General features: G+C 29.5%; 1 protein-coding gene across 2 annotated transcripts in view; it reads right to left on the reverse strand.

Annotated features, from left to right (window-relative positions):
- Positions 1 to 719: 719 nt before the first annotated feature.
- Positions 720 to 15735, reverse strand: part of LOC110039099 (agamous-like MADS-box protein AGL9 homolog) — a 50899-nt gene continuing 35883 nt past the window's right edge. The window contains exons 3-8 of one of the 2 annotated variants that reach the window (XM_020744053.1): positions 12185 to 12246; positions 11973 to 12072; positions 11843 to 11884; positions 11664 to 11717; positions 11434 to 11579; positions 720 to 985 (exon numbers count right to left, since the gene is read on the reverse strand). In XM_020744053.1, coding sequence (XP_020599712.1) covers positions 907 to 985; positions 11434 to 11579; positions 11664 to 11717; positions 11843 to 11884; positions 11973 to 12072; positions 12185 to 12246 — 483 coding nt within the window. In that variant the 3' untranslated portion in view covers positions 720 to 906. The remainder of the gene's footprint in view (positions 986 to 11433; positions 11580 to 11663; positions 11718 to 11842; positions 11885 to 11972; positions 12073 to 12184; positions 12247 to 15735) is intronic. The other variant, XM_020744054.1, reaches the window with a different exon arrangement.

The following is a 15735-nucleotide window of genomic DNA, read 5'->3' on the forward strand; positions in this document are numbered from 1 at the left end:
AGGAAATTCAATTTTGAATGTTTTATTTTTATTAAAAATTATACACTATCATGAATGATGCTTACAGATGGTTGGCAACGAAGGGCAATGTCTGAGATGGTTTTTGTTTCCAAAACAAATTTAAACTAAAATTAATCAACATTTTTTTCAAAATTAGATTGATTTTTTATCATAAATAAAAATGAATGCAGTTAAAAATACAAATCAAAAACTTCAAAAATCAAAAAGGAAAAATAAAAATAAAAATAAATCACATATAACGCCTAACAATTGTGAAACTTTGAATATTTATCAGGAATTAGGAATATCGCTACAAAATATATTTATTTCATTGTGTTTGACCAACTTCAGTTAGAAAAAAATTGTCTGCATATTTACTAAAACGATTCAAAACTTCGATGACATGAACTATTCAGGCGAACCAACAAACCCATACAGAATTGCAACAACATAAATTTATAGGTACAGCGCGTTTCATTCCGAAAGAATAAATAAAAAATAAAATATAAAAAAATAAAACAAAACAAATTAGAAGTAACTTTTCTTTAGCTGCACATAACATATGAAAGCATCCTCCATCAATTTTTTTCCAAAAACAATTTCAAGTATGGAAACAGAAAATTTCACAACTCCATGAAATACAAATAGCCATCAGCAACTCAAATTTTCACAGTAGAATGAAAACTAAGTTTGTCTAAGAGCAACATGTATCGAAGTCTCGTATGATTATAAAACATTGTCTTCTATTTCATATCTTCCTTTATCAGGAGTTTTATAGATAAGTTTTACATATAATTGACCCTGAGAACATTAAATAGAATAGAAATCTTGAACAGGCATGTCAACAATAAACACAAAAAAGGGGGGTTTTGTTAGGATTATACGAGCAATAAGAGGTCTAGTTACTCATGCAAGCCAACCAGGTGGCATGTAATTATTCACATTTGGAGCAGCCATTGGTGCAATCGATAAATCGGAGTGATACCTGCTTTTACATAAATGCAACTAATTCAGTGATAATACCTTGTATCGTCATTGTTTATCAGTAGTTCAACGCCAGAATGAATGGAGAAAGAGAAAACAAAATTAAGAATTGTTGCCATAAAGTACAAGTTTTTGATATTGAACCAACCAATCATGATATGAAAACTTACTGAAATCAATGTTTATATTATTTCGTTCAGAAATTTTGAAAAAAAATGTTCATAAGAAAAGAAACTTACTGAATCTCATTTATGACCAAGTCAATTTCCAACCATATATATTGAAAAAATGGTTATTAGCCTTCAAAAGATGGGGTGTCATCATAGTTTTCCGGCAAAAATTTTACGCTAACTATTAACTACCTAACGCAACTAGCTGTAGAGTACCTAATACAACCCTCTATTTTTTGCATCCTGGACTTCGAACCTGATAAGTGTTATATTTCATGGTGGAGGGTGCATAATTGCAAAAGCATTTAGATGTCCATAAAAGCATCTATATGACCTAACAAATATTTATTAAGACTTTGAAGAGGAAAATGAAGTTTTAATTTTTAATATGTTCATTTACTATTTTATTTAATGCATATTATTACCAATTCGCTCCATCAAAATGATATCATTTCCATGATTAAAGTGATGAATTTATCTAGAAGAAAGCACAATGTGTGCGTGAAGTTGAGATGGCTATTGTAAGAATAAATATATGGTTTACAAACATTAAATTTATATGCATGATTCTTAAAATTTTGTCTTGCCATGAAAAGTGGCAATGTAGTAATCATTATTGTTTCATGTTCCGGTTTCCTTAGTTTGTTGAAGTTTCCTTAGTTTACTTTATATTTAAAACATCACGATCATTTCCTAGCAAAAATCTCCTAATTAACCTCCTTGAGTGGGAACACCCTTAGGTTGCAACTTCCCCCCTCTCCAACTCTTGTTCACTAGGTTAGTTACAATCTCTTACTAAGTGCTCCTCTATTTTAAATACAAATGGGTCATACCCTATCTAAATTGACTTTCTTTCAAGGGGCATTTTTTTTGGGTTATTGAATTTGTTCCAATTTGATGAACCCTTACTCTCCTTATAGTCATGTCTCTGCCCCATATCATTATTCCTCTAAAATTATTTCTCAAATGTTTTAGTATTTGATGCTTGGTCATCATTACCTATCAATTACCACTAGTCTTCTTGTTTTCTAATTTATTCCAATCTCTTAAATCATGTGTTAATACAACAAGTATATGGGTAACCTAGTTCCCTTTACCTTGTGATGGTAAGCTCCCTGTTTCAATCTTTTTCAAGGACTTCTTTCAATTGTTCTCCCTCTCATTTCACGAGGGACAACTGATTTTCTTATTATCTATTTAGGTGATAGATAATTTAAATAAAAGATTTCACTTTTATACCATAGAGTATGTTTTAGGTGAAAGACCTCCATTATAAACTATAAAAACTTGTGTTAAGGTTAATTATTCTTATATTATATGATTTAATTAATGATTATAATTTTTTATGAACAAAATCTAAATTAGTAAAGGGTTTCTTCATGAGAAATAACAAATGGTCTCCAAACTTTGATCTCTATTGTGAATGTGCAATTCCGCCATTTTTTCTTTTGATTTTGTTATCTCAAGGTTCATACTTTTTATTAAATTATCCTCCTCACCATTATCTTTTTTTAGTAGATTGATGTAGACAAATATCATCATGAATTCTTTTTTAAGATTATATTTTACCAGATTTTCTATTAAAGTAGATATTACACATTAACATTTATATTTTACTTGGATTGAAAAAAAAGTGATATAATACAGAATGGTTGTTGAAAAGATTATAATGTTATGTACTCACTATCAATTATTTAAGCTTAAGGCATTTATATGTCAACATTTAACAAATAAATAGTTGAAGAAAGTCAGTTCCACATATATTCCGTCATTACTACAGAAAAAATATTTATATACTTAAGGAAAAGTAATATATATTCTAGATTTTATGCCTTCTTCTACTTTTTTTTTAATGACCATCTCATATTATTGTGATTTAACTTTTAGATCTTTAGAGTTAAGATAATTTTAGAGTTTAAGTTTGTAAGAAAATCCTGATTAACTTATTATTTTTATTAGGAGTGTGCATAATACTATAAAACCATATGCATTAGTGTAATATAATTGCAATTTCTCTTTGGAAGTTTCTCATCTTTTCCCATCTTCTCCTCCATCCAATCCATAGTAATTATTTTCTGTTACAATTTGTTTGTCACTACGAAGGAATCCTCATTATGATAATGTTTTAAGACTCCGAGAAGACACATTTTTCTATAAGAATATTAAATTTAAATTAAATTCATCTCTAGATTTTATAGCTTATTTAATGAAACCTTGATCAAGACAACAAGGTAGTGTTAAGAAGAATAAATATGATGAGCACATTTTTATAAGGGCTTCTTTTTGTTTCTCGAATAATAGTAGTCCTGTAAAAGGGAATTTGATTTTGACTAATTTTGCTCTTATTTTTAAAGATATAACTTTATAGTTGTGATACATTGCCAAGTGTTTTCTTTATTTTAATTTATTTTTGAAAGAATGAAATTCTTTATTGATATAGTTTTAACTTAGTTATGGAAATATTCAATTTTAAAATCACTTTTAAAAAATGTACAGGTTTTTAAAATAGAATAAAGAAGAAAAAACAGTCAAAATTAAAGTACAAGATGAATGTATAGTTCATTACGAAAAGAATTTTGGATACAAAAAAATTCATTTTGGGTTATTGCTAGAAATGTTAAGGAAAATTGTACATAGGAAGTAACTCTAGTTATGAAGAAATACTTGATGTAGAGGAGTAATATATATTTTTGGTCAAGTTATTGTTCTTGTAAAATGGTTTCATTATTAATTAAAATTTGATTAAAATATTTGGATATTTTAATCATAAACTTAATATGATTATTTCTTAATAAGTTTGTTGATAGTTAAATTATCCTAAAAATTGTTGACATGGCCCATACGTGTATATGGATAAAATATAATTCAAATCAAAACACTTGTGAAGCTATAATAATTTTTATAATGGCATAGCCCATAAGTGTATATGGATATATATAATTCAAATCAAAACACTTGTGGAGTTATAATAATTTTTATAATGGTTAAGCATACATCTAATTTAAAGAGAATCATATTTTAGCGAGAAATGTGAATATTTGTGGGTCTAAATATAGTCTAAATGTTCAAGCATTGCATGTTTTCAATTAGTGAAATATATTTGATAGAGCCAAAAAAAAACAAAACAATCTCATTTTTCCTTAAGAAAACATTAGAACAAGTGATGCATTTATTTCTTCCTCTCAAATTATTTTAAATTGATTATGTATAATGTAATGGGTGTGAGTAAATGTTGATATTCAATTTATTAGAGTTAATCAAGTGAGGTATAATTGATATTCAAATAATATAATCTTTTGTGTAGCATTATTTTCTGAGAAAGCATCTAGCGTTAAGTCTAAGACTATTATAAAGTATATTTATTCAAACTTATGAGCATTACAATGTTAGATAGAATGGTGAATCTACATGAAGTCCTTGCCTTCAGAGAAGGAATCTTGAGGAAGAAATAACATGCATGCTCAAGGAAGAAATTATCCATTTAAAACCTTTTAAATTTAAATAAACATATTGAAATTTAAAATATTAGATATTTTGGAAAAAGGTTATTTCAATCTAATGTGCACACAATTAAGAAGATTTTACACTAGTTTATGTTAATGGATTATCTAAACATAATTATAATTTTGATCCTCTATATAATGCTTTCACAAGTATAAAATAAACTAAATCATCTTTTCATGTATCTTATGTAGACCAGGCAAAAGTTATTAAAAGTTCATTTACGAAGGCCTAAATAAGAGCCTAAGAAAGTGCTCAATCAAGAGCTTAATTAGGAGTTTGCACGAAAAGCCAAATTAAAATTTGTACTTTAATATTTAAATTTTAAATTTAGTTTCTATATGCTTTGACTTTTCATATTTGGAGGCTTGTATAAATTGGTCGTAAGAAAAAAGAAAAATAATTTCAAGAAGGTTGGCACCTTCCTCCATTAATGATAACCAATATTTCTCTCCAAAGTTCTTCTCTTCTTTTCTTTTAAATTTTTCTTGATGAAATATCTATAAATAGGGACCCGTGTGTTGTAACTTATTTATGTTATGTGTTAAATTGTGAGTAAAATTTGCCACTTTTTATTTAGTGTTTGGAGGCTTCAGGTGTCTTATTATTTATGAGGTTAGGTAGTTAACTTTATTTTATTTTTAATTTCCTTTCTAATATCTTATGTCCTATTCTCAACCTTATTAAAAGTTTCATAATATCCTTGTAATTTTTAAAATATCATCCACTACTCAATTCAACCCTTAAAATCACTTCAACATTCTTCTTAGTGATTCTCAACCAAGCTAGACAAGAATCGAACCTAGTCAGTTTGTCTACCGATTGACACTTAAATAAAGCCCTCCAAATTTTATCATATACTCTAAATAGTAATTAAAACTCCTAAGATAATCACTCATAAGAATCTTTAATCATTTATCAAATCTTAAATCACTTCTCTAAAGAGATGATCAACCAAAACTAGCCTAATCTAGTTTAGTACAAGCATTCTAATCACTATATTATACTAAATCCTTAAATGCTCCACTTAAAACTCTATCTCATATTAAGATGCTAAACTAAAAACTCAATAACTTTATTTACCTTTAATCTAACCGAAGAGCTACCCACCATCATCATTTTTCTAAATATTACAGGTATAATTACTTTTAGACCGCTTTGATTTTTAAATATGTTTTTTAATGCAACTAATCAACACTAGCAATTTTTGAGGTTAAGATAATAATTACAAAAAAATACCAAATGAATATAATTTATATAATTTAAATAAGTTTTATATTAAGATATGTTTATAAAGCAACTACTTTGTCTTGAGGATCATAAGGATTTGGAATTCGCAAACAATTTAAAGAAAGTCTTATATGATTTAAAAATAACTATGAAAATTAAAAAGATTTAGCAAAAATCTTGAAGGTATCAGATGCTCGACAGAAGAGGCGACGTGGCACCCTGGGGCCTGTCAGAGATAACCCAAGAACTCACATCAAGTCAGGCGACACCTACAAATGGGAAGTAAGATATTCTGCATACGAACTAAACTCAACTACTCTCCTAGAGCAAGTCAAAAATTATTTTGGAAATTTAATGCATAGACGCATGACAGGTAAAGGCGACCCCATCCGGCCTAACTACATTTCAAGCTTCTGGCCCCATCCGACTGGACCACTTAGTTGGCTTATGGCACCGTCCGAACGGATGCTATTTCATGCTCCTGACACTTACATGTATTAACTAATATACTCCATCCATATCTATGTATTCTAGGGAAACAAAATGAAATTATAGAGCTCACCCTATTTCTATAAATAGGTGGCTCACTTTACGAATAAAGGTTACAAGATTTTACCGTTCTATACTGTGTTATTGCTTTCTCTGTTGCCCTCTCTCCCTCTGAGTCCTGTGCTCTAAACCTTAGGCATGTCTCTCGGATAATTTTGGATTCAACATCCTAAAAGGAGTGTTAAGCTTGCATATTTTTTTAGTTAATGAATTAATAAAAATCAATGTCAAAATTGTATTATATAGTAAGTATATATCGCGTTATATGATTTGTTCTCTAATAAAGTAAATCATCAAGATCAATTTAAAGCAATTAATGAATTCAAATTAAGAACAAATCATTCATTATGATGTCCATGATACAATATGATCAATATTCTAGTTTAAGTAGAATTTACAAAAGTATTTTCTCAATCGAGAATCTTGATTAATTTTTTAACTAATTTTGCAATAAGATCATAATCATATTTTATGATTAGTCAATAGTTTGGATTTTAATTTTAAATTAATATTAATTTAGAATTTAATTCATTTAAAGTTGATAATCATTATTTCTATTATAACACTTTGAACATGGATTTTAGCCCCAAATAGTATTATGAAAGTCTTAAAAAGAAAATATTAAATGCAAAAAATTAATTCCTACATCATGCATCACTCTCTAAAAATGTTTACATTCTTAAGTTTTATTATTTGACGCTTGAGAGTTTTAAATGTGTTCTCTTAAGAAAAAAATCTTTAATATCAAATTATGATCTTTAAAAAGGTATTATGTATTGAGTTGTACCATGAGTATCCAACTTACGGTTTGTAGTGAACATTAATATCCTAGTTATTTATGATAAGAGCAGCATGCTTCCCAATTTCAGTGAATGCAATAAATATTACTTTATTATATGGGAAGTGAGAGACTTCTTCATCTTACATTAACAAATAAGAGCATAGTTAAATTTTTAAAAAGAAGAGTTAAGGAATGGACATAGGCCCATTGGGTGGCGAAATCATTGTATTTTAGTTTGTCATCTTTTTTCAAGGGAGTACTTTTTTTTACTTAGTGCTAAATATAGTCCTTTTCTACATTATTTATTTTTTCTCTTACATCTTGATTACATGTAACTAACTCAAGGTGCATATATTGAGAAAAAAATAATATATATTATTTCTATGAAATCCTATTGAGATCATTTTGTTATTTCATTTTACATTTTGAAATGAGATTTTTAAGTACCCTATTCGTTTGATTTACTTTATAATTTCATAATTGAATCTTGACCATATTTTATTAATTATCATATTTTTTATTTAAATAATTGAAAATAATATCTATTTTAATTGGTGTATGTAATCGATTATTAAAAAAATTTATTTTGCTCTTTAATTTTAATATAACATAAAAAAATTATTAGAGAAATTTATTTTTTGTAATTATTTTTAAATATTAGTCATATAATGAAACTCATTAAATTTATAAATTTTCGGCTATAAAGTCAAAAGTAAAATAATGAAATTGTGCTATTATTATAAAAAATTCTTGACAAGTTGAAGCAACCCCTAATAGTGTGAAGTGGTATAATTAACCGGTATTTCAATAGCGTGGCTTCACCAAGTGTCCATAAAATCATATACTCCAAGTAAAATTCTAAGATAGAGATTTTTGAATCATTTGCCTATATGCTTGTGATTTAACCTTCCTTCATAGTGAGTGATCTAAGCACATTTAAATAATGTGTAGTGATGATAGATGTCTATGGGAAAATAATACATTTTATCTTGGCATTGAAATCAAGAAGAAAGAAAATAAATTTTAATATTATATGATGATTGTACAAGGGATATTCTCAAAAAGTTTAAAATAAATAATCATTAAGTGATTAGTGTATTCCTAATATGTGATTTCAAGCATTCAAACTATAGGGGAACTGGAAGTGTTAAAATATTCAAAAAAATTTCAAGAGCCTAGTTGGGATTGTATTGGTGATACATAATGTGCACATGCCTAATATTTTTCTAGCTAATGATCATTATATAGAACATCCAATAATCACTTATTTTATGGACATATAAAAAATTCTTAACTGGCTCATTGAGACAAGAACCTTTCACTATCTATTTTCAATTTTTAATATTTTAAGAATTTCCTTAAAATATATATATTTATTATTGTAAAAATTAAATTTCAAAAGGACGAGTTTCTCCATGTCAAAAGAAAGGTTTCCTATATAACTTCGAAAGGACAATCAAATTAAGCATAATTTACCAAAAGAGAACCTTACTCACCAAAGAAAAGAACAAAGAAAAAATTAGAAAAGTAAAGTTCATATATGTAGAAAATTCACCAAAGCAAATATAGTAGTCGTAATCAATTTCTCATTCAGATGCACCACTACTCCTGAAAATCTTTCTAAAACTGATCACATGAAGCAATTGGGATTGCTAATAATTTTATATTTCTTTTATAAAAATTTAAAATTTAATAGAAGAAATTTGAATAACTTGCTTTAAATGTATCTTCTAATCTATTTTTTTGTGATGTAAACTGATATTACCATTAAGCGTATAGTACATTAGACTCTGTGTGAGAAAATCATTAGTTGAAGATGGTATAAGAAATAGAAAAATAACTTTAAATTTAATTTTTTCCTAAATTAAGGAATAATTATCTATATCTAGATTTTTTTAAACTTATTCCATAACTAAAGCAATTACTATTTCTTGGTAACCACATAAGATTGCATTCTATTCACTAGGTTAAAAAGATAATTAATCAAGAATCTCTTGATTAAGAAGGGCATTTAAATCATCATATTGGTTAGTGGGCTAGCAAATCAATGGATGGAGAATAACTATCAACAAAGAGGAAAGATTAATACATTAAAAATTGTTAGAATCATTGGAGGAATGAAATTAGATATTATTTTATATGTGATGCTAAGAGTATTGGGGATGCCAACCCTTTGATTTTTATGTTCTTGCTAATACAACTAGCAACTTGATAGTGAATAAAAAAAATCTAGGATTCCTTCCAATAAAACCATTTGCTTCTAATAGATATCTAAGTAAGTGTTATTGTAGTGACATCAATCTAAAAATGTTTACTAAACAAATAAACCAAATTAAATAATTTATTTTGATAAAAGGTAAATTTTAAGGTGTAAAAAGGAGACTTAATCTAATGCAATAAGACATTCATTTGCAAAGTCAATATTATGATTCAACTTACTTATTCTCATGAAAAATACCTTTAATTATACTATCAGATGTAAAATCTTAGCTATGTAAACCACAATTCAATCACACATCTAAGGAAAACTCTTGTTTTCTAGAAATGAAACTAAAAATTGACAACAAGAAGAGTGAGTTGATAAAAATACTTTGATAGATAGTAGTCATATCACCCAATAATTTACCTACCAACATGTGATAACCGATTACCTTTTTATAAATATAGACTGATTACCTATGAAAGTTCATAACTAGAAAAATTCAATGGTTGTAATACTTCATGATTGGTTCAAAAGAAAGATTAATAATTATCTTGATAGAAAATAAGGCCCTCGGATGTCCAACTTTCTAAGAAAAGAGATGTTCAAAATCATCTTGTACCAAATGTAGCAACAGATTATTTTAACTAGAAGAGAAGACCGTAAATATGGTAGTCTAAGAAAGACATCCACTAAGTGAGAATTAGATAGCTTGATAATAAAGTCGGTGGATTGGAAGTCAACTTGCAGAGAAAGAGAGCACAACCCTATAGTAACCATGGAGACGGCCAATCAGAACGAATTTTTTTTAATAGGTGTCATGTATCATGTCAATGTATCAAGAAAAAGGAGATATTGGTGAAGATCGAGCAATTGACCACACAATGGCTACCTAACCAAAGCTAAGGATGAGTGTATACCTTTCAAATCATCTACAACTTGTGATACCGAAGAAAAGTGAAGGATCATTGATATTAGGCCTTCCCTAGCAATGGATGAATGGTGTAAAATTAGAAAGCTTGGAAAAGACAACATATAGTAGTATTATCAAGGGGTTTCTAAAGAAATTTGAATGGAAAGGTTTCACAGTTGTACATGGTAATGGTTAGAGTGAGAGGTGGAAATGTTGGAAAAACTATATGAGATAAAAGGAAAAGGTAACAGAATTGCATAGGCTTTAACAATAGTTAACCAATTCATGAGGACAAAATATGGACAGCAGGGCTCTAAATGATGACTACTAAATGTCGGGAATGATGATGAGGCAGTGGTGGTTAGGCGGTAGTTAATGCTTGCATTGCTAGTGGGTAGGGTATGGACTGTCCATGTTTTGATTTTAAAATTCTTATCTTAATTAAAGAAACTTTTAAGGCATTATTGGACATAAAGTGTCATAAACTTCTTAGATATATAGGTAGTGATTAGGGTGGATATCCCAATGTTGAATTTGGAATATTTGGATTCGTATTTGTTATGAAAGAAATTGCCATCGCCTGGTTGTCAAAAAATAACTAATTCTCGCCCTATCAACTTATGAAGCGAGTATAAAGTTGCAACATCAAGTGTATTTCATGCTTTTTATCACTATAATTGAGAAAGAAAGTCAATGTGGCCATATTTCTGAATAATAACTAGCCACGTAATTTATTACTCAATTACTACGTGACCATATTTTTGAGTTTTAACATAAAATGCCTTCTGATTTCTGTTGTAAACCTTGCGTCTATCAATATTCACATGATAGCTATAAAACTTTTCACCAATATCAAATTATCAAAGAATTTCTGTCGGACGAAATCTTAAAATTTATCATAATTAATTGTGTCAAACCAAGTAATTTTCCAGGAATTAAATTAATCTACTAGATATCATAACCTAAAATATAAAATAAATCAATAAATAAAAAGAGAAGTCAATCTAGTAAATGCCTAAGCTAGCATTTTAATTTTAAATAAAGATCCATCTAATACATATTAAAACCTCAAATTCGAGTAGGAAATGATTCAGGGATGACTTACCCGATATGCAATGTTGGTTCGCACTCCAAGGGGTGGTAGAAGGCTTCGCCATGAGGCTGAACAGGCTGCCGTTGATCATATCCCATGGCATGAGCAGTGCTGGGATCCCAGATTTGTTGTGGGTTTGCCTGGTTGCTCTCCTCCAACTGCTTACAAGCAAAGTATAAAAGCTCACGTCTTCAAGATATTTACAACAAAAATGAGAGAGTTTGAACCAGAACGAGCTTTACAACATCAATTACCCTTCTTTTCAGCGTTTTATTGGCCTCACATAGCATTTGCTCCTGTCATTATAAAATATTTAATACGTAGCAGTCTTGGATAAAATAAATAGATAAATAAAAGTCATTTAGTCTTCACTAATGTGATAAAGAGATATTGAAACCATTTCCAGAGTTTAAAACAATACCCTTCGCTGTAGGTCAGCTAGCTGGTCGAGCATGAACTGCGTCTGTTCCAATATAAACTTTTCTTAATTATCAAAAATTTCTTCTCAGATTTTTCTCTTAGACTAGAATGAAAAAAAAAAATAAAGTTACCCGTGTTGATCTTATCTGCTTAAGTGAATTGTCCAGCTGCCGCTCCAGCTGTTCCAGTTCTTTGCTATTAAGCGGACCAAGGTCCTCGCCCAGTAGATTCCTTTAGAGTTGCAAAATGATGAATACATAAAAGAAGCACATTGTTATTTCTCTTCTATAAAAAGTGAGAAACACGAAACAGAAGCTCTGGAAATCAATACATAAGGCATCACCTCTGGGATCTTTGTAAGGCTTCTACCCGAGATTTTAGTTTCAAGTACTCCTGCTGACTACTCTGTGTTTCAACAAAACAGATTACTGTTAAAACTGGTGCCGATATCTATGAGAACGGGGAAGTTGCTGCCGTTTATAAAACCTGTTTTATTATAATTGTAAACAAAATAATTTTTACTTGAAATTTAATATTAGCATTGCTGAATTGTTTGTCCTCTTGAAAAGGTCCAACGTCATTTTTATTATCGCTGTTACATTTTAGTAAATTTGATGAGATTACATACATAGTGAAGCCAAAGAGAAACAGAATGGAGCATGGGAAATTATAAATTCATCAAGAAGGCTCACAGCAGGTATATAAAATATATATAGACCTATTAGAAAACTCTAGAACTAGTAGAAGGTAATTACAAAGTTACCCTCAGTTAGCTATAAAGCATGTACCCTCATCCATATTAATGGTAGACATAATCTGGAGGTAGGAGATATTCCGTTATGGCTATGATCCACCTTCAAGATGATGGTTCTTGGAGAGAAACTGCAGCTTGGATTTAAAGAGAATGATTTTATGGCTTATGAAGAGCTTTAATAAGGATATCACCTGGTTGATCTTGTGTAGGGATATAATAAATTTCAATTTGAACTTTTTGGAGATGATCTGGAATGAAATAATAATCAACTTCAATGTGTTTAGTTTGAGCGTAGAAGACTGCATTATTGGCGATAACCAAAGCTGAAATATTATCAAAATATATCTTGGTAGGTTGCAGTTGATCAACTCCAAGCTTCGTAGGAAGGCGTCTAGGCCAAAATGTATCGGCGATTGCGATGGCTGAAGCATGGTATTCCGCTTCCATGGAGGACTAGGAAATCGTTTGTTGTTTCTTCGCCGACCATGAGATGGGCGTCGATCCCAAAGAAGAGAAAAAATCTGTAGTGGATTTCTAGTTCATCGAATCGCCCGCCCAATCAGCGTCAAAGAATGTTTGGAGAGTTAGATTGCCATACTTAATGAGTATACCGGTATTGATAGTGCCCTTAGGGTAGTGAAGAAGATGTCTGAGGAGTTGATGGTTGATGCATTAATTGGTAGATTTTGTTGACAGCAAAGGTAATATTAGGATGTGTAACTCTAAGGTAATGAAGTGCAAAGTGCATTAATTGGTAGATTTTGTTGACAGCAAAGGCAGTTGATGGTTGATGCATTAATTGGTAGATTTTGATCGTGTCATTTCTTCGTTTTCTTTTTTATAAATTGTCATTTTTGTAAGATTTTTACCTAATTTGTTCAATTTCGAATAACTGTAGTAGTAGCTTGATACATTTAAAATATATAGCATCTATGTACACATTTTTATACATATTTTTGAGATATTACGCTTTAATGGAAGGTATTTGTATATTTTTCTTTCAGGTACAATCAAATGGATGAAAAATTGTGAAAGGAGTGAAAAATAATCAAATTTGGAGCAAAAATAAAGAAGTGCAAAAAAACCGTGGCGCCTAAGTGCCCAGAACCGGCGCTTAAGCGCCAGAAAAATTGAGAAGACAGCGCCTAAGCACCACATAATTTGTGCTTAAGCGTCAGAGGTAGTTACTTGATGATTTTATGAATATGGATAAATTTTTGAAGCAACTCTTAGTGAAAACGTGGGATATAGTTAATACACACAAAAATACATTCAATTAGCTTTTAAAAGGAGCCAACTCTTGAAAGATTCATTGAATGTGGACACATTATGAAGATACACGAAGGCACCTTTCGGAAAATTATAAGAGAAGACTTGGATTGGATAGAAGAACTCTCTCCAACGCACTTTCCAACACTCCCCCCATAGCCACACCACCGACGCCTCTCTCATAATTTAATTAGGATATTTTTTTATAGAGAAGAAGAGAGGATTTATAGTGTGTGAGTAAAGAGTATTGTAGGAGAAAGGAAAAGAAGAGATTCAAAGAAACTTCAAGAGTTTGGTGGATAAGATTTGAGATAATTTTTTATCTTTGTGACTACATTTGGTTTTAATTTAGACTTCTTGTTTGGTTACATGATTTCTACTTTTAAACTTAAGTGTGTTTGTATTTTCTTCATTAATTCTGAGTAGTTTTCGTATTTTTTTCCTTAAAATGATAAGTGATTAAGTGTTCGATGAAACTTGTGTGAAGTATTAATTATTAATGTTGAAAGAAGTTGTGATGATTTTAAACCTTGTACTTCATTTACTTCTTAATTTGACCAATTAATATGTTAATATCTGTTGTAAGAACATGTAAGATCTGAGATGGTATTATCTTACTCGACTCCTTCCAACAAATCATTTGAGTGAAGTCACTAAGGGGAGAGCTACTTTAAATTTTTCTATTCAACAAATGAAGAGAATAAACATTGGAGAGAGATACTTTAAATTTATTTAACGGAATACCCATAATTCTTCTAAAGGTGGCACTACTCGAGGTTTAGGATTCTCAGCCTTAATTTTATACTTTATGTGACCAATCAGGAGGGGGTTATGATAGATCTGAAGAACTAATACAACATCTTAAACCTATCAATAAGCCCAGTGTTCATACATATGAGTTGCATGTTGGACAAAAGCTAGGGGTAGAGGTAGTGATATACCCTCTACTTCAGGTTTTGGTCTGTCTACATCCCACACTACTTCTTTATAGAATGTTATGGAGCAGCTACTTATTTAGCAGGGCAATATTTTGACTCCTACAAATCAGATTAGAACTATGGAGGCTTGAAATTATCATAATGATGAGTAAATGCAAAGGAAAGTGGATTATTAGATTTCTTATAATGGGCTATGGCAAAGTATTTGAGGGGCGATCATAACGCAGAATTCCCTACTTGCCCCTGATTTACACCTTATGAGCCTGAAGTAGAATTTGAAGAAGAAGATGAAGATGATGTGAGGAGGATGATAATGAGTAGTTCACTATCATGTTTGTTTTTTGTAGTTTGATTTAGTTTTCATGTGGTTTTTAGTCAGTGAACTTAATTTTTTTTAAATGATGTGTATTGTAAATTGGTGTAAAATCTTTTATGTTTAGATGTAGATTGTTTGTTTTTATTTCAGTATTGTTTGTTTTTGCAATTTTTTGCTTATGTTTAGAACTCTCCTTAACTTAGCAAATTTTTTTGATATATCATGTTTTACATAATGCTGTATAACCTGTTTATTGTATTAATTGGTACCTACAAAGTTCAAGTTCAAAGCCCTCTATAGGTTAGATTTATTTAAATGCATTTAATGTTTTCTTTCTACCTTCATTTTTGGTATTAAATGCTTTACCTATTAAAAAATTAAGTTTTAAGGGAAAGAAAATTTTTTCTTAAAATAAACTAAACTTTATTTGTCCTCAATAAGCTTTATTTTTAAAATTATTTTAACATAACTTTTGGTATCTTAACCTGACTGTCTATATGCAACAGTATAACAATGACTTTAATGATCTTTTTCATTTATGTTATCTTACTTTGAAATAGAACAAAAAACTTGATCCCTAAGAAAATAAGAATTTAACTTTTTAATTTATATATATA

This window comes from Phalaenopsis equestris, unplaced genomic scaffold, assembly GCF_001263595.1.
Source record: "Phalaenopsis equestris unplaced genomic scaffold, ASM126359v1 Scaffold235245, whole genome shotgun sequence".
NCBI lineage: Eukaryota > Viridiplantae > Streptophyta > Magnoliopsida > Asparagales > Orchidaceae > Phalaenopsis > Phalaenopsis equestris.